Below are 23,213 nucleotides of genomic sequence, written 5' to 3'. Positions count from 1 at the left end.
TGACATGATAGAAGTGTGTGAAATTATGCCTGGCAGGGAGAAAGTGAGGAGAGCAGTTTTCCCCTCCCTCTCTCCTAACACTAGACTTCGTGGACAGCCCATGAAGCTGAATCTTGGAAGATCCAGGACAGAGAAAAGAAATGACTTCTTCATGCAGAGCAGAGAGTCTGTGATGGCCCCCATCAGGGATGGCTTTAAGTGAACAGACAAAGTCATGGAGAGGGCAGTCGATGGCTCTGCTCTGCTCCACAGCTGGGAGGCAGCAATGCTTCCAAATACCAGTTCCTGCTTGCTGGTTTCCCACAGGCAACTGGTTGGCTACTATGAGAACAGGCTGCTGGACTAGGCAGGCCATTAGCTGGATCCAACAGGGCTGTTCTTATGTTTTTACAGACAATTGCGGTCTCCAGGTGGTGTGCACGCTGAGGGCAAACCCCAGTGAAGTGATCTTGCCTCTCCCCCTGATGCCTGTGTGGAAAGGGTTTCATGGCCATGTGACTTAAGGGTTTCATGGCCATTTGTTCATTTCAGAAACTGTGCAGTTTTTCAGTGTTGAAAAAGAAACTCCTAAGAAGGGACTTCATGCAAGGATTCCTTAATGCAGCCAGAGTTCTAATGCTATAAGGATCTGAGTTTTAGCCCAGTAGGCAAGTTGGGTAGTATTGTATTAAGTTGGTTCCATCGTAAACAGCAGGGAACTGGCTGGGTGTGAATGATGAGCGAAATGTAAGGGTGTGTGAAGTGTTTTTGTTGACTGCTTTGTGGAGAAAGTAGGACAAGTACACCTTGAATGCCGTATGAGGCAGGATAAACGCAGCTGCCACCTAAACTGTACAGTTGCAAGGTATGCTAAGCTGCCTAAAAATACTCCAGTAGATGAGATCAGAAGGTGAATGGGATCTAGCAAAGGAGCTAGCCTGCTAAATCAGCTTTCAGATAATGCACTTGATCTTTTCTTCCTCTGGAGATAGGTGAAAGTTAATGACATGAGCTCCAATGCTGCTTCTCAGGTGGTGGCTTCAATTAGCCACTTGTGGCCATGGTATCTGTCCACTAGCATTGTGATGTCATTATGTCACGCAACCTGTGGCCCTCCAATGGTGACTGCAACTCCTATCAGCCCTGGGCAGCATGGTAGGTGGGAATAGTGGGAATTGCATTCCAGCAACACAGGGTAGCCACCCATGAGGAAATAGCATATGGGTGGGATGCCAGGCAGTTATGGAGGGCATTCTAGTCAGTAGCGCATGTGACACAAAGCAGCAAAAAATGCTCTGACCATCAAGGTATGTTGAACAGAGCTATCCAGTGACCTGACCACATTAAGACTGTTCTCTTAGAAAGGAACACACAAGACACTTGCAAAAGCAAATTAAGACGTTTATATTAATACATTTATTGATCACTTTACCAACTTAAGATACAATTCTATACTCTCAACAGCAATAATATATATATTACAGAAAGTTTGCTTTTAAAGAACAGCTATAAAACACTATGAAAACTGACATCTATTCTCAAGCCAAGCTTTTTACAGCACTATTAGAACAACTGATGAACTTGATTTTTTCTAATGAATGAAGAATGTTTACTTGACAGAAGCCATCAATGTGGTTTTAGAAATTAGAAGGACAACTAGCAGAAGATTTCAGCATTTGGAACACTTATCACAATTTTAACATTCACACAGATAAAGTGATAACACATTTAAGTTTCTAGCATTAATAAATTGTGTAAAAATATATTGCATATATACACACACACATATATAAATTTGTTTCATTTTCCTGAAAAAGCCTAGTACAAACTAGTAGTATATAACTCACTTTCAAGTTTCTTTTAATTTACTTGTGTAAATATTTAATACTGGTATTATAAATTAATAAAAAATAAAGACCTGCAATTAGAATAGATTTTGCCTGGGCCTTAGTTTCCACTGTTAGTTTGGCCAGCATATGGTGAAATTTCATCAGCCAATGTTAGTTCTCTGTTTCTTTTGCCATTTTCAGGGCAATTCTAAAAGCCTCATTTTGCCTTTTAAAATCCCCCCCCCAACTCCCCTCACATTTGGGAGCAAATTAGTCAAGCTCCAGGACTGACACAATTTCTTTGGCCTCTTTGAGGGGGCACATCAGGAGAGGCTTTGGAGCACGCAGACCAAAGGCTGCTCACCCCCTAGAGCAGAAGCGGCCCATGAGGGTGGCTTAACTGGCCCATGAGCCACCCCCAAACAGGCACGGCGTGCCGACTCTCTTCTGCGGCTCCAGAAATCGCTTCTGTGCAGGCACAATTTTCGGCATCTGGGCATGTGCAGAAGCGATTTCCGGCGTCGCGCTGGGCAGGCCTGGCCCACGGAGGATCTCTGTGGGAGTGATCCTGCCCATACCCGGTAAAACTTGTCAACCCCTGCCCTAGAGTGTCCTGTTTGGGGGCCAACCATGGTCCAGCAGCAGTGGTGGAGCACCAGGGAAGCCTCCAACTGCAAAGGCTCCCCCTGCTGGTGAATTCCGTAGTGTCCATCAGCCCCTCACCCTGCGCCCCAGAGCTTAAGTCTGAAGTTACACCAGATGGACTTTCATAAAGTTCGAATCTCAGTGGGGACAACACGCATAATCTGGCAAAACGGGGACTATGTTAAAATGCATGGTTGTGTTTTAACATTTTACTATCATAACAGATATGGGGGGGATCCAGTAAGAATTCACACTGCTAGAACCACCCGCTACGCTTGCATCCTGACAAAAATTGCACCTCCAAAAAGCATTCCCCCGAGAGAGCGGCTGCTGCTGGCGTACAAATCTATGCAGGCTTACTCAGCAAGGCACACACCCCATTTCATTTTGAGTGACTTCCAGAAGAAACACACCCTAGGGCGCTGCTCGAAGTTTGACTAGTTTGTGCTGGGCGGGGCCCACTGTGCTCAGAGCAGCCAAATGTTACGCCTTCTGAGATCTGTGAGTACATTGTACAGCTTACCATTTCACTGGTTTTAATGCATGATGTGTCAATGAGGAAAAAGAAACAGGTGGAGTCCATGCCAGCTTTTATTATGCTGTCTAGTGTTCTGGGAGAGATAACAGCAAGTTCACCTTCTCCACCAGTAGCCAGCATATGATGCAATTGCATCTCAAGGTAGCCAAAGGGAAGCAATTTGAAAGCAAACCATGTGTTGTCATATGCTGGGGTAGGCAACTCCCATTAGCGTCTCCCGGCACGGCAAATGGTCAGGGTTGGGAGTTATCCAATAACTCTTCCCATGCCATATGCCAATATTTTTTTTATATATATTCAACAAAAAAGGTAAGCCAAACCTGTGTTTCCTTAAATTGTGCAAAACGAAAAAAGAGGCAACAAAACATGCTCACAGTATTAGTCAAAAATAGTTTTCAATATAAATATATAATCTTCCTCTTGTGCTTAAAGTGGAAACATTTACATTTCAACAAGGATAAACTGATTTACTTATCCCTCTCCAGTTAACACAGCAGAGCAGGAGTTTTATAACTTGCTACCTTCCGAGAACCTTCTACATCTACACTTGACACAGAAACTGAGTTTGTCGCAGAAGACACACAAGCAGCTCCTAGGAAGACAGTCCTTGCTCTTGTTGGCCCTGGCTGGCCCAGCCTCCTGTGCCCCACTAAACCAGAAGTGACCCCAAAACACACCAGTTTCCCTTTTGTTTAGCTATGAATTGAGGGGAAAAGATGGCTATTGGAAGACAATGGTTAGGATCCAGTCTGAGGCTGTTACACTTATTTCAGTGGCACCAAAGTTCACCTAAATGCAGCTGCAAATTTATGCACACTTAACTAGGTGTACATCTGATAAAATTGAATGGGGTTAAGTCCCAAGTAGATATTATTTAGGAGTAAGTCCCATTTAACTCAACAAGGCCTACGTTGGAGGAGACGTGTAGGAATGCATGGTTATTCTAGATATAACCCAGAGGCGTGGATCGGTCCCTGTAGGTTCTCCAGATGTTGTGGACTATAACTTTGAAAGTACCATGCTGCCCTGGGCTGATAGGAATTGAAGTTCAGAACATCTGGAGAGCACAGGGTTTGGGAAGGCTGCCGTAAGCTTTTGAGGAACATGCCCCCCCCCACCCATGAACAAAGTTAGGGAAGAGGAGGCAGTGGTGGAACACATGTAATGGTTGACACACGTCTTCGCCAAGTGTGCCTAATGCATCTTTCGCCTGCAAATATGACTCCCAAAACATCATAGAACCACGTGATAAAGTTGACATGTGTTAGTTGTGAAATGGCTTCCCATATACCAGTCATCTAATAGCTTCATAGAATTTGCACAGTGGATGTTTAGCATAGAGGAAAAAGCAACAGCTGCATTTTGTGGTTCACATTTACCCTAATTATCAACTATACCCATATTCAACCTTTACTTTTAAAATACATACAAACCCATCTAACTTTAAAAATAACAGCTAGTTTAAGAATTTTATGAACCATGCAAGTTTCTACGCTCCTCCCTGCCAACTATTGTTTATTCATTTTAAATTTGATTTGAGTAAGTTTTGACTTGCACTGACGATTTTAAACATAACCAAGCCTTCCTTAAAAGAATGCAAAGACTGCAGCCAGAACCAGTTCCTTCCAGTGTCAAGACACTTCATAACAAAAATCATTAAGATTTTGGTCATGGTCCCCCAATCCCTGTGCCATTTCTGGAGCAGCCCTTCTGCCCTTTGCCAGTATCAGGATCTGTCCTTCACATGGATCACGCTCACACAATGCAAGCCTGAGACTACTGATATAAATGGACATTTTGTCATATGCCTCAACTTTTGTGGAGTCTATTTAGTATATATAACCCTGAAAAAGTTTGCCGCCATTTACATTTCACTTCTATGCATCCTTGCATCTTACATACAATTCCAGGATAGACTTGAATATGTCTCCTGTTGGGAGCACAGAACCTAAACTTCAATTTCAAGTCTATCTGGCTCTTCCTCAGAACTATTTGCCACAACCAACTGGCCATGGGCAGGGAAATGACACACAAGGATTTCTGCACATCAAAATGATTGTGTGGCTGCTCTCAGAAAGATGGTTGCTGTCAGGAAGCAAAGATGGAACAGGGGTACCTGCTCCTGAGGACCCAACCCTCCTGAGCCCCCACACTGGGTGGTTTTTGGGGAGCAATGTTTAAAAAAGTGAGAGCCAAGCGCAGAGTGACTTCATTGGCCGGATCTTTCTCCTCCTCCTGCCACAGAGGTGAAGGTGAGGGGAAGCAGCCCCCGGGCAGTGGCAGCAGCAGCAGCAGGAGGAGCCACCAGCCATTGAAGCCACGCTGCCATCGCTTTCAGCTCCACACCCGGCTCTTCCCAATGTCCTGACGTCAGGATGTTGCGCATGTGATGTTGCATGCGCAACGTCAGCCCTCCCAATCTCCCTCACCAGTTGGGGCTTCTGAGTTCGTTCCCATGTCCAAACTGATGTGATCCATGCAGAATGGTAGATTGCTCCACCACACCTCCAACGTACAGCTCCACATTTATACCACACCAACCACGCAGTGAAACAATTAAATGAACTCTTGGGTCATATGTCGACCAGTTCATATTCTCAGTATATTAAGCAGGTCTTGTAGATTTGCCCCCTTAAAAGCAGAACCACTGTTGTAGTTTCCCCTAGTTCTATCAATATCTGTTAGCCCATGACCCTAGATTGCTTGGAACAGAACAGCTACGGGAAGTAATTTCCCTTTTAGCAAAATATACCCTGCTGTATTCATGGATTATTGCTTCCTTATCTTTAACTTTTCATAACACTGGAGAGAACAGAAATATACTTTGGCATCTTAAAGGGGTGAAAAAAGATATCTATTTACTGTTAGGAGGAGGGGATTTTCCTAACTAATGCAGGGATTGTTCTTGTTTGGTCGTGTCTGCCTCTTCGTGACCCCCTGGACCAGAGCACGCCAGGCCCTCCTGTCTTCCACTGCCTCCCGCAGTTTGGTCAAACTCATGCTGGTAGCTTCGAGAACACTGTCCCACCATCTCATCCTCTGTCATCCCCTTCTCCTTGTGCCCTCCATATTTCCCAACATCAGGGTCTTTTTCAGGGAGTCTTCTCTTCTCATGAGGTGGCCAAAGTATTGGAGCCTCAGCTTCAGAATCTGTCCTTCCAGTGAGCACTCAGGGCTGATTTCCTTCAGAATGGAGAGGTATGATCTTCTTGCAGTCCATGGGACTCTCAAGAGTCTCCCTCCAGCACCATAATTCAAAAGCATCAATTCTTTGGCGATCAGCCTTCTTTATGGTCCATATTCTAAAAGGTGTTAGCTCAAGCCTCCATCTGTAGTAGAGATATTGTGAATATCCATCCCTGCTTCGTTTCTGAAACCGACATGCTGGCTGTTGTGGCTACGTGTCCTAACATACAGTAGGTATCATGGGAGCCTCTTTTGCTCTCACAATACACCAAAGTGGTGACTTGTGGGAACAGTTAAGCTAACTTTTGGAGGATAAGGTGTACATAGTGGGCAACAATCAATCTGATCTATATTCTCTTGCTTAGATAAATGTTAATGCTTTTAAATGGGCAGCGTAACGCAAATTTAAGCTACTTATGAATGCAAAGTATGGTGGGATAGGAGAGCTGGGGGAAAATTCACACCTGACAACTAATGCGCCCCTTGGGTTTCAGACAGTACATGGGTTGACAAGTCCCAAAAGTCCAGGACACAAAGTGGCTATGGTGGCTCATTTACCAGAAGTAATGTATTTCATGTTAAATCTGAAAGTATATACTCAATTCTGACCAAATTAAGCCTCCTAGAGCAAAACATACATCAGGCGGCTTAGTTTGGTCAGAATCCAGGGCTTTTTAGACTGTCTACCCATGTGCTGTCTGGAACCAAAGGGGTGCAGTGGTTGCTAGATGTGAAATATATTGGCATTGTTTTCAGCTCTCCTACCCCGCCAAGTAGGGACGCGGGTGGCACTGTGGGTAAAACCTCAGCGCCTAGAACTTGCCGATCGTCAGGTCGGCGGTTCGAATCCCCGCGGCGGGGTGCGCTCCCGTCGTTCGGTCCCAGCGCCTGCCAACCTAGCAGTTCGAAAGCACCCCCGGGTGCAATTAGATAAATAGGGACCGCTTACCAGCAGGAAGGTAAACGGCGTTCCATGTGCGGCTCTGGCTCGCCAGATGCAGCTTGTCACGCTGGCCACGTGACCCGGAAGTGTCTGCGGACAGCGCTGGCTCCCGGCCTATAGAGTGAGATGAGCGCATAACCCTAGAGTCTGGCAAGACTGGCCCGTACGGGCAGGGGTACCTTTACCTTTACCTTACCCTGCCAAGTAAGATACTGATTTGGATCAGAATTTAAAACATACAAATACTGATTTAGAAAGTAGCCTAGTTTGCAATCCAAAATATGCCTAGCGGAGTAAGGTCCTCTGGGCATTTGGTTATTCACCTTGAGGTGCCACCTGAACAGCAATACATAGTCAGAAAACAGAGGGAGACGAGGTCTTTTGGACTTCCAGTGAATTAAAGGTGCAAGTCAAGTACAGTGTACTCTACTCTCATTTTTAACCAAATGGTGATCTAAGGAGGGATAGACTATGACAAGCCACTTACATGTAACTAAGATCTGTTCTAGGTAGTCTCCCGATGTTTTTAACATTTATCACCCATACGCAAGTATTGCCAATTGCAGGCACACAGATACATCTTGGCTCCCACGACTGAGTAGCTAACAATGAACATTAAAAGTTTGCAATGCAAGCCTAACATACAAAAAAGGGGTGACTGCTTGGGATAACCATGATTACAGTTTGCACATTTTCCTCCTTTTTGTGAAGTTTGAGACAGTGGCTTCTAAACCAATAGTGGCAGAACCTATCTATAGGCATGAAACACTCACAAGTGTCCTTCGCAGCTGCACATGTAAGGCATAGGGAGACTTGAAGCAAGACACACTGTAGAGTACGCTCAGGCACAAAGAGTTGAAAGTTTATTCCATAACAATATCCCACAAAGTAAACGGGAATTTCAAAAATTTCTGATTTAAGATACCGTAAGCCCACAACTTACACAGGGGATACGTTCTGGGGATCGTGCCTAAAGACAAAATCACTTACAGTCAAAACCCACTGTTGGCTGGGATTGCCAAAGTCATTATTCCTGCATCCTCACCCCCTTTTATTTATTCATTTTTGGCCATGCATGTAAAGCTGAATGCACACAAGTTAAATGTGCCTAAGTTGTGGCTTTCTGTATGTTGGGGGGACGGGGTCAAACAGCGCAAGATGCTACTCCCTAGGGAAGCCCAAGGGCACCCCACACTGCTGGAAACTGAGACAGGAATGATAGTTTTACGTTTGGGAGACTTCAAAGTCATTTGCAAAGTAATCTCGTTTGGGAGGCTTAAGAATAAACTATATACACACACAAAAACAAAAGCATAGCTAAGCATCCCCCCTATAGAGGAAGCTAAAGCTTGGTATAACATCTGCTGTGCACATTTAAAAAGATGCAAGTTTGTTTCTTGGCATCTCCTTCTAAGAGGATCTTTGGGCAACGGTAGAAAATGCCACTTTCTGCCCGAGAGCTTACAGAGCTGCCTCCTGATCAAAGTAAACTGCTGTGGGCTGGAGTCCAAACTGACTGATGGTCTCCCTCAGGATAAGGCGACTTCACACATCAAGGTCTAAGGCAGAGTTGGTAATAAAAAGCTCCATTCTGGGCAGGGGCGGCTGGCCTGAGGCAAAACAGGAAGGTGCCACCCGGCTGGGTTGTGTGGCGGCATCCACAAAGCAGCGGCAAGAACGGTGGCTTCCAGCAAGACCTTGCAGAGCACACAAGGTCTGGTGAGATTTCTGCAAGGTCGCACTGGGAGCTGCCACTGCCGCTACCGCCACTTCTCTAGCGGTGGCAGACGTGGTGGGGAGCCTATGAGGGTGCCATCTCTTGGGGTTCCGCCACCTGAGGCAGCTGCCCCAGCCTGCCTCATGGGTGGGCCGGCCCTGATCCTGGGAAGGCCTTCCCTCTTAAAGTGTCCCTGCTGCTCTTCCCTGAGTCCTGCCCTTCTGCCTGAATTGCTATGCATGGGCTTAGGAGGCCAGATAAATTGCCCACCTTATTCTAGACTTGTTTCAGATGTCAACTAAACACAAAGGAAGTGAGTAGGGGGGGTTGGGCGGTGCAGGTAAGTCAGATTCAGCCCACAACTTCCAGTACAAATTCCAGTGACATGAGCAGAAATGCAAGCAGGGGGGAAAGAAGATTGACTTGACTCCATAAATTGTATGTCTATAAAATTGGAAGGGAAATCCAGGCAATAATCGGAAACTCACTGAGGGTCCCATATACATATGCAGCTGCAGACATAGACAGCTGGGTTGCCTTCTTGGGTGAGGAATGGGCTGTATTCTGGGCACATGGAGCCTTTTTCCAGGTCACAGCAGATAACAAGGCAGTCCCAGCGTGCATGATGCTACAAAAGTGTGCACCCTTAAGAGGCTGTATAAAACTGCACCTATGTATATTTATATATACATAATATACCCTGGAGTGATTTACACATAGCAAAAGAACACTATGTGCTTAATGTGATTTATTCAATCAGCAAAGAATTGTAAACACATTGTGGTAGTAAAATAGCTTTTTTAAAAAAAAACTTACAGATACGGATCTCTATCATTTTCACATTTGGAGAACTGTTTCACATTTCCCCCTATTTATTCAAAAAGGGCCTGATGGTAACCTATTGTATGGAAAGGAGATAATGAAGGCCGGCATCACTGCACGTTTACAGTATGTTTTGCACTTAAATAAATACTTAAAGGGGGCAGAAGTCACTGACAAGGAATATACAGGGATGAGAGCAGCTGATGTGAGAATATCCCAAGTACACTGTTGCATGCAAACAGCGACTTAGGTTGCAATCCTATGCACGTTCACCCAGCAGCAAACCCCAAAGAACACAGTGGGACTTATTTTTGAGTAGACATGAATGGGATTGTGTTATTAGGTGACTAGACTGGAGGAAACTGCGGTCTGGTGCATGGACACCCAGGCCTTGCTTCTTCTGACACAGCCTCCTCCTTTAGTGGCACAGTGGTAGAAAAAGGGATAGAAAAAGCCAACAGTTTCAGAACAAGGAATGGGGATGGGGAAAGGAAGAGAAACTGGGATGTCAGAAGAGCATGTCGTTGTTTCACAAAACTGCTTGCTTTTTAGACATCCACGCTTCAATGGTAGCATCTCTTGTCTTTTTGTGTTAAAATAAATGAAAAATGAACATGGATTGCTCATTTTAAAAGTAGCTTTCCCTGCCTCTAGAAGGCCACCTGATATGTAATGCCTGCTCTAAAATCTTTTGATGAGAGTTCTGCAGTAGACTTTAGTGCTAAAGGAAGTTTCTATCAAAAGCAAAACTACTATTTTCCCAGTACATGGTAGCATTATTGCTACCTTAATCTCCTCCTTACAATGAGTAATCAGTGTTCATGGCCAATTCATGTGAGCAAATAGCTGCTAGGTTTTCGGACAAAAAATGTTTCCAGAAAAGCAAAATACGCAAGAGACATGCTAGACTGGATCAACAAATCAGGTATCTTCCTGGTGTGCTTATCTGCTCATATTACAGCAATGGAGTCTTTCACATCCACTGTGTTAATTAGCTGCCACTGGAGGACGTAGCTGGATTTGTTCTGAATATTCTACTTATGTAATGAAGTTCTGTGTAATAACATGGGGTTCCCCATAAGCCTAGCTTCGCTTTAAGCTTGACAAATGGGCTCCAGAGGGTCTGCAATAAAGTATTCAGTGCTCATTGTTCCATCAAAGCAAACAGCCCTATTATCAACACTCTAGACACTCTAGCTTGTCCCCAGAAAGCAGATGGATATATAACTTATACCAACTATCACTATTTCAATACCAACAGGCCTGGCACACTCACAGACCCTTTCTGGCAACCACCAAAACCACCATCCTGCAAAAACATGCCGAAAATTCTACAGACTTCCTTCTTCCCAAACCTGACATTTCAACATGTCAAGAAACGAAGGTTCCAGGCATACAACGGCAGTGCTTAACAACACTATTATTATTATTTTGGATTAATGCTTGTAGTGCATGCTGAAGAATGCATGGTTGTAAGTCACAATAAATACCTTCCTTAACAACGAGGATAAAGACAACTGCAAATGACAGATGGCCAGTGCTTGGACAAGGGCCAACTTCAAGGTGCTGGCCGGTGTGAAGGAACAGTCAGAATTACTGTAAGCAAATCAGTTCAGCCAACTCTTCAGCGTTTACTGGGCCTGTCAAAGAGACAGCTATTAAGAATGGCAGTAAAGTTGATCAATCTCTATTCTTCTACAGAGGAGATACAGCTGACCTGTATTCCACAGAAAACAAGACTGAGGACTCATCTGCTGGCAAACCTCCAAGATTACAGCTATTATTTTACTGGAGTGTAAGTTCAACACAGTGTGGTATTTACTCAATAATAAAGACAGGACACATAAAATTCACCTCATTGACTAGACAGTTACTCTTCAGCATACACGCATAGAAATCTTTCAAATAAATAAATACATTACGTATGTTGTCCTTTTTCAGGAAATATGTTAATTATATCCCTTTTCTCCCTTAAAAGAAGCAACATTTCAGCACTATTTAGACTCTGGCTCCCTGGAACATGATGGTTGATGACATCATTTGTAAAACAATGAATCTGTATTTAATCTTTTCTACCTTTGTTTTCCATCAGCAAACAATCTGACAATTAAATTATGTCTGCTTTACACTGAGTGAACAAGAAAACAACAAATTTCCTTTACTTTGGAACTATTTAACCAACATAATGAATCAAAATGTTGTTTAAGGTAATGATCCAGACAAAGTAGATAATTTCAACTGGTAGTATTTCAAATATATATTTGGGTGGGGGTTTGAACTGCCATATTTCATGTTTGTTGCAATCTTGAAGAAATAGTAATACATAACTTCAATGACACATAGTGTTTTGGTTTCTGTTTTTCTTTTTTTTTCTTTAAAGAAAATTTGCGGAGGCCAGGAGAGAGAGCTGCAATTTCCCTTTTCTTTGAGAACAGGGACAAAGTGGGGTCTCAGTTTTCTACTAATGGAGGGGGAAAGTTGCTTTAAATTATTGTTTCTGCTCTTGTTCGCAAATGGTTGAAATAAATGTATTGGCTTTTACAGGATAGCACCTTTTCAAAAATAAAATAAAAGTCAATAGCCATTTAATTCCCTTCAGTTAAAGGCTGAATTCTTACGTTTGAGGTGCATCTGTTCCATATTAAGACATTGTTCAATAATAAATAATCAAATTGAGCAACTGGATTCTTTTTAGCAAAGCTACTAGCACGTGTAGCCGCCACTGTAGGAAAAAAAGACAGCAGAACAAGACAGAGAATTAGGCATATAGGAATGTTTGCGACCTGCTACCAGTAGAGACGAGGTGTGGTGAGAGAGCCCTTGGTGTGGTTTCTTGATCAGACTGCTCTGCTGCTTCCTTTTCACTGCCATAAAGCATGAGGAATGTAATGAAGTGGTGCTTCACTGCAAGAGTCTCAGTCGATGTCAAAAGTGGATCCTACAAGACAGCTTTCCAACATAGTCTTTTTGGCATTTACAGCAACAGGTGAGGCTCGTCTTGCTCACCCCTCACAGGTGAACCTTCGGGCTTACTTGTTTCCTTGCACTTTCTGATCGTACGTGCCAGCATGCTTATACCCGGATACATAGCCAGACGTATCCACCAGATCTTCGCGTCCCGCTTTGCCTTTCCCTTTCCCAGTGGGATCAAATCTCTCCTTATGGGAACCAGTGAAACGTGTTGTGTCTGTAAGCCGTGAGACAGTCGGAGATGAAATGGCTTTCTATTAATGGGGAGAAAGACAGACAGACAGAAGAGAGCATTAACAATGTAAATAACACACACACACGTGCATGAATATATATGTAAATCAAGGTACATATAACTTCATGGTCCTGAGGACCTCTGTTCTGCTTTGCTTGTTCCTTGCAGACCATCAACCATGACTGGCTCGTGGGTTTTGGCTACCCTAAACAAGACAGGATGGGGTTTTTTAATGCTTGGTCAATAACTGGGATCAAATGAACCCTCACAGGGCTGACATGTTTTATTCAAATCTTCTATAGCTCCATGTTCCAGCAGTTCCTCAAGCATAATGAGATGTGAATTGCCATGTGATGTTTCAGCCGTCCTCCTAAATCTGGTGGTGGTGGGGAAATGATGTTTATATTCATAAGTTTTTTGGGGGAGTAAATTCTATCCCTGGTCTACATGAGCACTTCTAAAACATATGATCAAATGGCAGTCAGCAGTTTTGCTGGTGCTTTCAAATACAGTAGGCATTGCTTCTTGAAATGCCCACGTTGTTTGACAGCTGAACCACCCGTGATGTAAACATCCCAAGAGATTTAGCTCCTTAGAAGACCTGTGTCTAGAATCAATAGAACTCTGGGGTGAGTTTTAAAACATAACCCAGCTTCCACCAAGAAATGGGTCATAGAATCATAGAATCATAGAATCATAGAGTTGGAAGAGACCACAAGGGCCATCGAGTCCAACCCCCTGCCAAGCAGAAAACACCATCAGAGCACTCCTGACATATGGTTGTCAAGCCTCTGCTTAAAGACCTCCAAAGACGGAGACTCCACCACACTCCTTGGCAGCAAATTCCACTGTCGAACAGCTCTTACTGTCAGGAAGAGGTCAGGTGTCCTCTCTGTGGTCAAAGCATAGGCAGAAAACTACAGCAATGGTGCTTACCTTTAAAGCCCTCCTCAGCCCAAGACCTGGGTACCTGAAGTAACAGCTGTGGCCACACTCATCTGCCCCTGTACTGAGGTCATTGTCTAAGGGTCTCCTCTGGCTCCCTCCACCACCCAAGGCAAGGTGACCAGAGACAGAGAGCTTTGTCAGTGGTGGCACCTCAAACCAGAGGGCCTGAGGAAATAAACACACATTTGCCAGATGCTGAACAGTTAACATTGTTGGCACCAGGCAGATATATCTTTATCTGCACAGGCTTTTGAATATATTTTAATGTAATAATGGTTTTTAATGTTTATGTTTTATTTATGTTTTATATTTCTTTTGTAAACTGCCCTGGACACCCTGAAAAAGGGTACTGTAAAAATCTTGACATTGTTCTTGTAACTGTTATGTTCTTTTTACACTGTGAGGTATTCTTGACCTCTTGGCAAATATTTTGGAAAGCTCTCAACCCAGTTTTAATTTATTCACCTTTACTTCCAAATGATGTCATCCTTGGGAATTTTTATTTTTGTGACTTTATTTGGAGAATTACAACAACAAAAAATAGATTGATACAACAAATTATGCAATCAATCCAAATGTGTTTTGAAAAAATTACATAGTGTCATCTATGTAGCATAAAATGAGTGATGAGATCTCTGTCTGAAAGGTCTTATCTAAAAATAGACAGAAATGAGAGTGGGAGATGGAATTGTGTGAATAATATATTATTATTTCAGTGAGAGCAACAGGTTTAATTACAGTAGGATATTAGGACTGGACTTTAATGTGAACAGAGTTGCTTCTACATCACTGCAGAGGATTGTGGGTCACACTTAGTTCACAGGGAGAGTTGGCCACGTCTAAGCATGAATGTTTGGACAAGGAAACTACTTCCAGATTGATAGCTAGACCTTAACCATCCTGCCCTAGGGGGAAGACTAACCTTCTTGAAGGGCTGGCCCAGAACGTTTTGCTGCTTGAGGCAAAGCCCACTGCCACTGCACCCCACTGCAAGCATGCGCTGCTGCCTCCTTCTCGTCCTCCACAGACACGCCATGCTGCTACCATGCCCCTGCCTCCTCCACAATGGGTGTGCCCTGCCACCACGCGCACACCCCCTTGCCACTGCCACAGGGGATGGCTTTGGTATGCCCACAGAGGAGTAGGTGGTGGAGGTGTGGCAGCAGAGATGGAAGCACAGTTGCACAGGCAGAGGAGTCAGCAAGCGGCATGCTCCTTGGGCCTAGGTCTTCCGCCCAAGGTGCCTGCCTCACCTTGCCTCATGGGTGGGTCAGCCCTGCCTGCCGGTGTAGTACAGCTCGCCTTGCCACAGCATTTTCTTACTATCTGGCCATCATATAGGAGGCCACGTCAAAGGTTTTTAAATTAAAGCACTGCATTTGTCTTTAGTGCATTTATGGGAGGGGACCATGCACACAGTCCACTATCTCCAGGTTGGCTCCCCTGCAGCTTTCAATACTGAAAAGGAAAGTCATTATTTGGGTTTAAAATAATTAATTTATTGAAAAACTAAAACAATTTCCCCCTCTAGCATGTGGCAGAAATTTAAGAGGGATATCTGATACTTGAGCAAATGCTATTATTTTCACTGCGGACTGGTGCCAGTAGAGATTTTGCCAGTGCCGAGAAAACAGTAAGTGATGCAGGACCGACCAAGCCACGAGGCAAGGTGAGGCAACTGCCTTAGGAGGCAGGATCCATGGGGCAGCAGATCCCATATATAGATCTTTAGTCCCCCCTTGTTCCCGATGTAGGATCTTCACTCATCCCTTCTTGCCTGGCCAGGCCATTTTGTGCCAAAATGTCTTGGGCTTGCCCTAAAGACTGGGGATTCCTTCCAAATTGCTCCTAACTGAGTAAACATTGGGCTTTCCAAAGTCCACCCAAAGGCATGATGGAACATTGCCATGTCCTTTTTCAAAGCTGGTGGCTGCAAGCCTTTCTGGCCACCTCTTAGCACAAATCATTCTGGGAGACAGGATGACTGAACATTCTGCCTCTAAAGGCATCTACTTCAAAAGAAAAATGGAATTTGAGCTAGGAAAATCCATGGCTCTGCTGGACGTGCTCAAAAGAACCTTGGAGATAACAATTCAAATGGCGTAAGAGTTTCCATTCCTTTCTTTTTCACCGCTCATTGTGGATGCTGTGAAATTTATAGGTTGGATGGAAGAGTTCAAGTGCCAGCTGTTCTAAACTTGATTAATGTCCACCATGCTTTGCATATATATCAACCAAGAAACAGCTCAAAGAAACAGCAAAGGTCTCTGATACAACAGTGGGGTCAGCCTTTAAGACACCACAGATTCAGTTCTCTGCAGTTTTCCTAATCCATAGCAATCAACCATGTACATGTCACATTATTCTTAAGTCAAATCTCAGCTTGTCCAGTAGCTGTGCAGTCAGAGGCTTCTGGTGGGAGTGCCTGCTTCACAGAAAACACTGTTCAAGATTGCATTTTGAATTTGGGGCACCTTTGTGTACACATCACGCTTTGAAGTCCACAGGTCCTAAGAGGCATTGACCACATTACATGAGTTAGGGGGATTCAATTCCCAGGCACTGAAACAGGTTGTCCTCCTTCATTGATCAATCTTAGGCTTTCAACATATTAAGTTCCACTGAGGTAAGGAGCAGAGCGTGGCCCTCCACCTCAGCCATCACCTCAGCAAACTTCTCAGCTTCAGTTCAATTTCTATAAAGTGCCATGGGTCTTGAACCAGGAATAATGGCATAGCTTTCTCCCAGTAGTGGATGGGGGGTGGGTGGGTGGGCTGCCACGGCTTACCTAACCTCCAGTTGGTTGCTACCACTTACCAGGAGATGGAGTCAGTGGTGACATCAGTGTGTTGCAAATGCACTGGCTCAGCTCAGCTGGCATATTTGTACTGTGCCAACCTTTCTCCTCATCTACCGCCTGTGTCGCATAAACACAACTGACCAGAGGTCAGGTGAGCAGTGGCAACCCACTGCTGCTTACCCCTCACACCATCATGGTATTTGGTAAGTGAGCCTTTGGTGCCCTTAAACCCATAATATTGCTGATAAAGCTAGTGTGAAAGAGATAATAATAATAATAATAATAATAATAATAATAATAATAATAATAATAATTTATTATTTGTACCCCGCCCATCTGGCTGGGTTTCCCCAGCCACTCTGGGCGGCTTCCAACAAAGATGAAAGATACACTAAAATGTCACATATTAAAAACTTCCCTGAACAGGGCTGCCTTCAGATGTCTTCTGAATGTCAGGTAGATGTTTATCGCTTTGACATCTGATGGGAGGGCGTTCCACAGGGCGGGCGCCACTACCGAGAAGGCCCTCTGCCTGGTTCCCTGTAACTTGGCCTCTCGCAGTGAGGGAACCGCCAGAAGGTCCTCGGCGCTGGACCTCAGTGTCCGGGCAGAACGATGGGGGAGATATACTGGACCGAGGCCGTTTAGGGCTTTAAAGGTCAGCACCAACACTTTGAATTGTGCTCGGAAACATACTGGGAGCCAATGTAGGTCTTTCAAGACCGGTGTTATGTGGTCTCGGCGGCCGCTCCCAGTCACCAGTCTAGCTGCGGCATTCTGGATTAGTTGTAGTTTCCGGGTCACCTTCAAAGGTAGCCCCACGTAGAGCGCATTGCAGTAGTCCAAGCGGGAGATAACCAGAGCATGTACCACTCTGGCGAGACAGTATGCAGGCAGATAGGGTCTCAGCCTACGTACCAGATGGAGCTGGTAAACAGCTGCCCTGGATACAGATTTGACCTGCGCCTCCATGGACAGCTGTGAGTCCAAAATGACTCCCAGGCTGCGCACCTGGTCCTTCAGGGGCACAGTTTCCCCATTGTGCTCACTTGGCAATGCCATGGGCTGGCGATGGCTCGCCTTGCTTTGTTAATCTTCAGAATCAGCCCTGGATTTTGAGAGTAGAAGCAAGCAACTCATTTCCATAGGACTGGGCTGCAGCTTGGTGATTGAATACCCAGTGTGGCTTAGAATGCACCAGAATGTGCAGCCTTTGGGGGATAGGTAAGCAAAGAAAGCCACAGTGATTGCCCCTTCGTACTTGTATACAGTAGGGTACATGGAATTTGCCCCATCTTGGAAAGAGTTCAAAGTTCTCACTTTCCATTTAGCTGTATGTTGATGAGCACTATGCAGACTACAGCAAAATTCTTTATACATGTGGCAAAAGGAAACTAAATGGCTGGAGTATTGTTCTAAAAAAAGGAATAATCAACTGACTAAGCTTGGGCAGCTCGATCCTTCCAAATCCAACTATTTGGAGACTGCACCATGCCCCCCTTGACATCGCTGACAGCACACACACACACACACACACACACACACACACACACACACACAAACGTCATTAAGCTTGGAGTAGAATGGGAAAGATGCAAGAGTGAAAGAGCTGGTTTTATTCTCGCTGAAGACAGTCAGAAGCTGGCTTCATCCATTTCCACCCTTGCATCATTCACTCATTTAGCCATGCTTCTAGATTAAGATAGGTAGCCGAGTTGGTCTGACACATTTTTTTTAAAAAAGTTGTGACTTCTGTTTCAGTTTATCTGAAGAAGTGTGCATGCACACAAAAGCTTATACCCAGAACAAACTTAGTTGGTCTGTAAGGTACTACTTGACTATTTTATAATTTTTAATTTCATTTAGCCACGTTATGTGTGTGGGGGGGTGATATTTGCTGGTACAGTGGGAGACACACAATGCCCTGGGCTGCATCAATAGGAGTATTGCATCTAGATCAAGGGAAGTAATAGTGCCACTGTATTCTGCTCTGGTCAGACCTCACCTGGAGTACTGTGTCCAGTTCTGGGCACCACAGTTCAAGAAGGACACTGACAAACTGGAACGTGTCCAGAGGAGGGCAACCAAAATGGTCAAAGGCCTGGAAACGATGCCTTATGAGGAACGGCTAAGGGAGCTGGGCATGTTTAGCCTGGAGAAGAGGAGGTTAAGGGGTGATATGATAGCCATGTTCAAATATATAAAAGGATGTCACATAGAGGAGGGAGAAAGGCTGTTTTCTGCTGCTCCAGAGAAGCGGACACGGAGCAATGGATCCAAACTACAAGAAAGAAGATTCCACCTAAACATTAGGAAGAACTTCCTGACAGTAAGAGCTGTTCGACAGTGGAATTTGCTGCCAAGGAGTGTGGTGGAGTCTCCTTCTTTGGAGGTCTTTAAGCAGAGGCTTGACAACCATATGTCAGGAGTGCTCTGATGGTGTTTCCTGCTTGGCAGGGGGTTGGGCTCGATGGCCCTTGTGGTCTATTCCAACTCTATGATTCTATGATTCTTTAAGCATTAGGTGAACAGGAATATTGGTCATTAGGCTCCAACTCTTATGGAATGTTCTGGCTTAGCAAAAGCTGCCCTGCCACAGAGAACATTAGAGTGAAACCAGATGAGCATCCTGCTGGGTTGATCAAAACTTCAGGACTCTTCTTGTGAGAGAAAACGAGAAGCCTATGATTTGAAGAGAGGCCTTAGAAAAGAATGTCAGAGTTACTGAGCATCAGGCTCCCATACCGTGACTCCAGCTATGACAGGGGCCTTCCCTTCGATGAGCTTGTGCATTTCTTGCACTGCTTCCTCGTTGCTCTTGTCTTTGAAACGCTTCTTGGACAGCTCCTGAAGTGCTTCCTTGAACTGCTCAAAAGTAATTGTCCTGGATTTCCCCCTAAAGCAGACAAAACAAAAATGGGAGACGTTACAGAAACATCTCAATGTACCTGTAAGGATTACTGCGCAAACAGTATTTACCATGTGGGCCACTAAATCTCCTGGTTTCCATGTCCTATGCCACTCTTAACAGAACATCTAAACTTAGGTTTCTGCTCTAAAACAGTTTTACTGTCCCCACAGGTTGCCTTCAATGCTTTGGAGAAGTCAAAGATCTATTTGATGTCAGAAAGAAAGTAGATTGTGAGAGGCATCTTCCCCTTTGCTATCAATCTTTGTTATTGACATTGTAGTGCCACTCTAGGAATACTTTGGGAAGACATCGCTGCTCTGCTAATTTTCTCAAAACTGCAGGAGGCTCTAGGTGAACATATGAGGTCTTAGTATGGGAACAGGGGCAAGCACACACAAACTCCACTCCACTGTCCCTCGCTTTGTGGGTTGCCCTTCAGAGGGAAAACACCAGTGCTCCAACTTCAGCTTCAAATTTGTATTCAAGAAGAACTTATTTTAGCTGTCTTAAATAGTATTACTATTTTTTCAGCTGTGCTCTTGGATCATTCTTTTATCTTAACTATGTGCATGAATATTGGCCTTGATCTAGCTAAAGTCAATCGCAGGCCTTACAGTGAAACCCTATTCTTGTCCACTGAAAAATAAATTCCAGTGAGTTCAGTTCAATGGGGCTTACTGGTAAGAGACATCGGGTTGTAACCTTGTCCAATGGAACAAGCTTGCTGCAACTTTCTTAATCCCGTTCAGTGGGACCTCCAACACAATCTTATGGTGGTTTAGTTAGAATTTAGTTCCGCGATGCTCAGTTATGGGGCTTACTATCAAAAAATGAGAATAAGATACTTAGGCACAAGGAACTTGGGGCAACTGGCTTTTAAGAAAGTAAAATGGCAAGATGACAGCAATAAAAGGGGGGGTGCCAGGAGGTCTTTTGGGGAGACTTTTGATCTGCAACAGAAATGGTCATATTGAGCATTTTGTGACCATTTTTTAAAGCAAACAGTGTTCACCCACAAAAACATACAGGTCACACCTTTCCCATTCTGCTGTGTTCTTAAATTACAGCGCATAACGGTAATTTTTTGTTGTGTCGTCACTGACTGGCAGGTAATTTATCCACCTGGAAATCTGCCCTGAGGCTAATCAAGTATCATCCCTGTTCTTGTGCAGATGCCAAGAGATCTGCGAGGAGCAGTTAAGTCATGACCTTGGTCTTAGAGCAATTACTTCAGCAGAGGAGCTGTGCCCTAGCTCTGTGCTGCAGCTACACAACTCTCCAACTTCACAGAGGAGTTTTAAAACCCCTGCTCTTCTCGCACCAAGGAGCCACACATGAGCTTGTCATCCTTGTTACACGTTTTATTCAGTTAATCCGTTACCAGCTACTGACACAGTTATTTTAGCTGAGTTATTACTTCAGTAATCAGTCCTCTGTATATTCTCTTCCTTGTCATTTCTCTGGTTTCAATGGCTTTTGAAAAGTATCTGAAACATACTGCATTTCTCAGCTCAAAACTCAGGGGAAACCAGTCTGACTGCTCTGTGTGTCCACTTACTCAACACACATGGATTTTCTCCACCCACCCACAAACATAATGATCAGACCAGACTCATGCATAACAAACACTAAACCAAACCATGGTTTACTGCAAATGCATGCAAACCCCTTTCCTTGGTCCTGCTGTTTCCATGCTTCCCACAGCTAAGCTGTGGTTTGGCTTACAGGCACACTGCTAAACCAATCTGTGCCATCCTTAGTCCATTTTCCTGGAAACTTAAAATAGCTCCCCTTCCTCTCTCCTCTGACCCCGGAGTAGGAAGTTAAAAATAATAATAATAAATACTATTGTGGGGACTTCCAAATTGGCCTCACTTCCAAATGGTCTTACATCTCTCCTCACTCTTAGTAGGAATCTCCCTTCTCTGTCGTGGCATCTAACATGGTCACACAAATTCACAAACTGCTTCTCAGCCTTCCATGCTCTCCTCCCCCCCCATGTTGTGGAGCTAAAATCCAACTCTCCTATAGGATGTGGAACTGAAGGTGAACTGAGGACGACAGGCAAAGGCTGAATACTCTGTTCCAGTTCTACACTTTCAGGGATTTGAAAGAGGCAGAATCTGCCTCAGGCTCAGAATTATTCGTCAATAGTCGTACCACATAGAAACACGAGCATAAGCCAGTTAGGCAGTGACTGCCTGACCTAATTACTCAGTTTCTAAGATAAATCCTAAAAGATATTGAGCAATATCTTCACCAAATACTCACCATGGTTCTACACACATCTCTAATTTAGGGCAATTTATTTTACTCAAACTGGACTGAATGTTATATCACATAACAACACCCAGGTGTTTGGAGAACTTAGGTTGTAAGTGGGCTATCTGTCCAGGGAAGATGCTAATTCCAGTTCATTAAACCAACCTGTCTGAATTAAGGAGTGATTGGACATAACCTTGGCTAAAACTGGGTGGAAGAACATCTAGTGACTTGCTGGGAAGTAGAAAAGATGGATGAAAACTGGATCATTTCAAGAGCAACCAGGTTAAGAAAAATACATTCAAGGGAGGTTTAATGCTATAGCTGAACAGAGTTTAATGTGAACAGAGCTTTGCAAAGACCCTGGCAGATCAGTACGGAGGTCTCCTGCTAATGCTTTTAAATTCAGGCTATTCTGTGTGATTTGTACAAATGAGAGAGAGAGAGAGAAGGAGGAGGAGGAGGAGGAGAGGGGGAAGAAGAAGAAGAAGATCACACCATTTTCATCAAAGTATTTTTATCTCTCAATATTATGTTTTCCTAAATTGCAGGTTTAAATATTCAGAAAAAACACACTGTATAGTTCTGCAGCAGAAGGAACAAGAACTAGTATGACAGCGAGAAAGGCTCCAGCCTGCAAATGCTAGATCACATGTAGACTGCTTTTCAAAACAAAACGAAAAGGGGGAAAGCATTTGCCTGTGTTTTTTCCTTTAAAATAATGAATGGAACTAGAGAGCCAGTCAGAAACACAAAATGCAAATATAAGCTATTTAAGAAATGTGCCACATTGTGAAGAAGAAAAGGGAATACAGGAGAAAAGAGAACAAAAACAATTATGGTGTAAAGAAAGTCTACACCAAGCTTTGAGGATATAAACTCAGTGATAATGGTCAGTAGTTCTGACCAGAAAATGAAAATCAAGATGAAAAGCACTACAACAGGACAAAATGAATAAAGCTGTAAATAAGAGAAATAAAACTGGGAAATTCTGAAGCTGTGGGGAAGATAGATTCCCCCCCCCCTTTCCCCTGGGGGAAAATTGTCATTTTAAGGGGGGAAAATCTATATATTCAACAGTCACATAAAAAAGTTTAGAGGTTATGGAATATGCTGCTTAGCATATAAAATATCATCCTCTGCACCAAATAATGTGTATGTCTGCATTATGATACATCCATGTATGACATTGTGCTGACACTGGCATATTGGTTAACCCTGTTAATTCTCTCTCTTAATTGGCTAAAAAGAAATATTCTTTATCTGTTTGCAGGGTGCAGGACTAGGTTACCACCAGGCCTCCTTCCAATTCAGTCATTCCCTGTTTATGGTAATGGCTGCTAGTAGGGCAATTTGTAGTGGTAAAATAGTTTGGGATGCTTGATGACTTCAGTTGCATAGACTGCATACATCTATTCCAGTGAAGAG

At 44.0% G+C, this 23,213-nt stretch overlaps 1 protein-coding gene across 1 annotated transcript in view; it reads right to left on the bottom strand.

Annotated features, from left to right (window-relative positions):
• Positions 1-1,372: 1,372 nt before the first annotated feature.
• Positions 1,373-23,213, bottom strand: part of TPPP (tubulin polymerization promoting protein) — a 58,525-nt gene continuing 36,684 nt past the window's right edge. Inside the window, exons 3-4 of the mRNA XM_077917646.1 lie at positions 19,358-19,508; positions 1,373-12,883 (exon numbers count right to left, since the gene is read on the bottom strand). Of these exons, the coding sequence (XP_077773772.1) occupies positions 12,689-12,883; positions 19,358-19,508 (346 nt within the window). The 3' untranslated portion in view covers positions 1,373-12,688. The remainder of the gene's footprint in view (positions 12,884-19,357; positions 19,509-23,213) is intronic.

The sequence above is a fragment of the Podarcis muralis genome, chromosome 13, assembly GCF_964188315.1.
Source record: "Podarcis muralis chromosome 13, rPodMur119.hap1.1, whole genome shotgun sequence".
In the NCBI taxonomy this organism is placed as follows: Eukaryota; Metazoa; Chordata; class Lepidosauria; order Squamata; family Lacertidae; genus Podarcis; species Podarcis muralis.
This window is presented reverse-complemented; position numbering and strand designations above follow the sequence as displayed.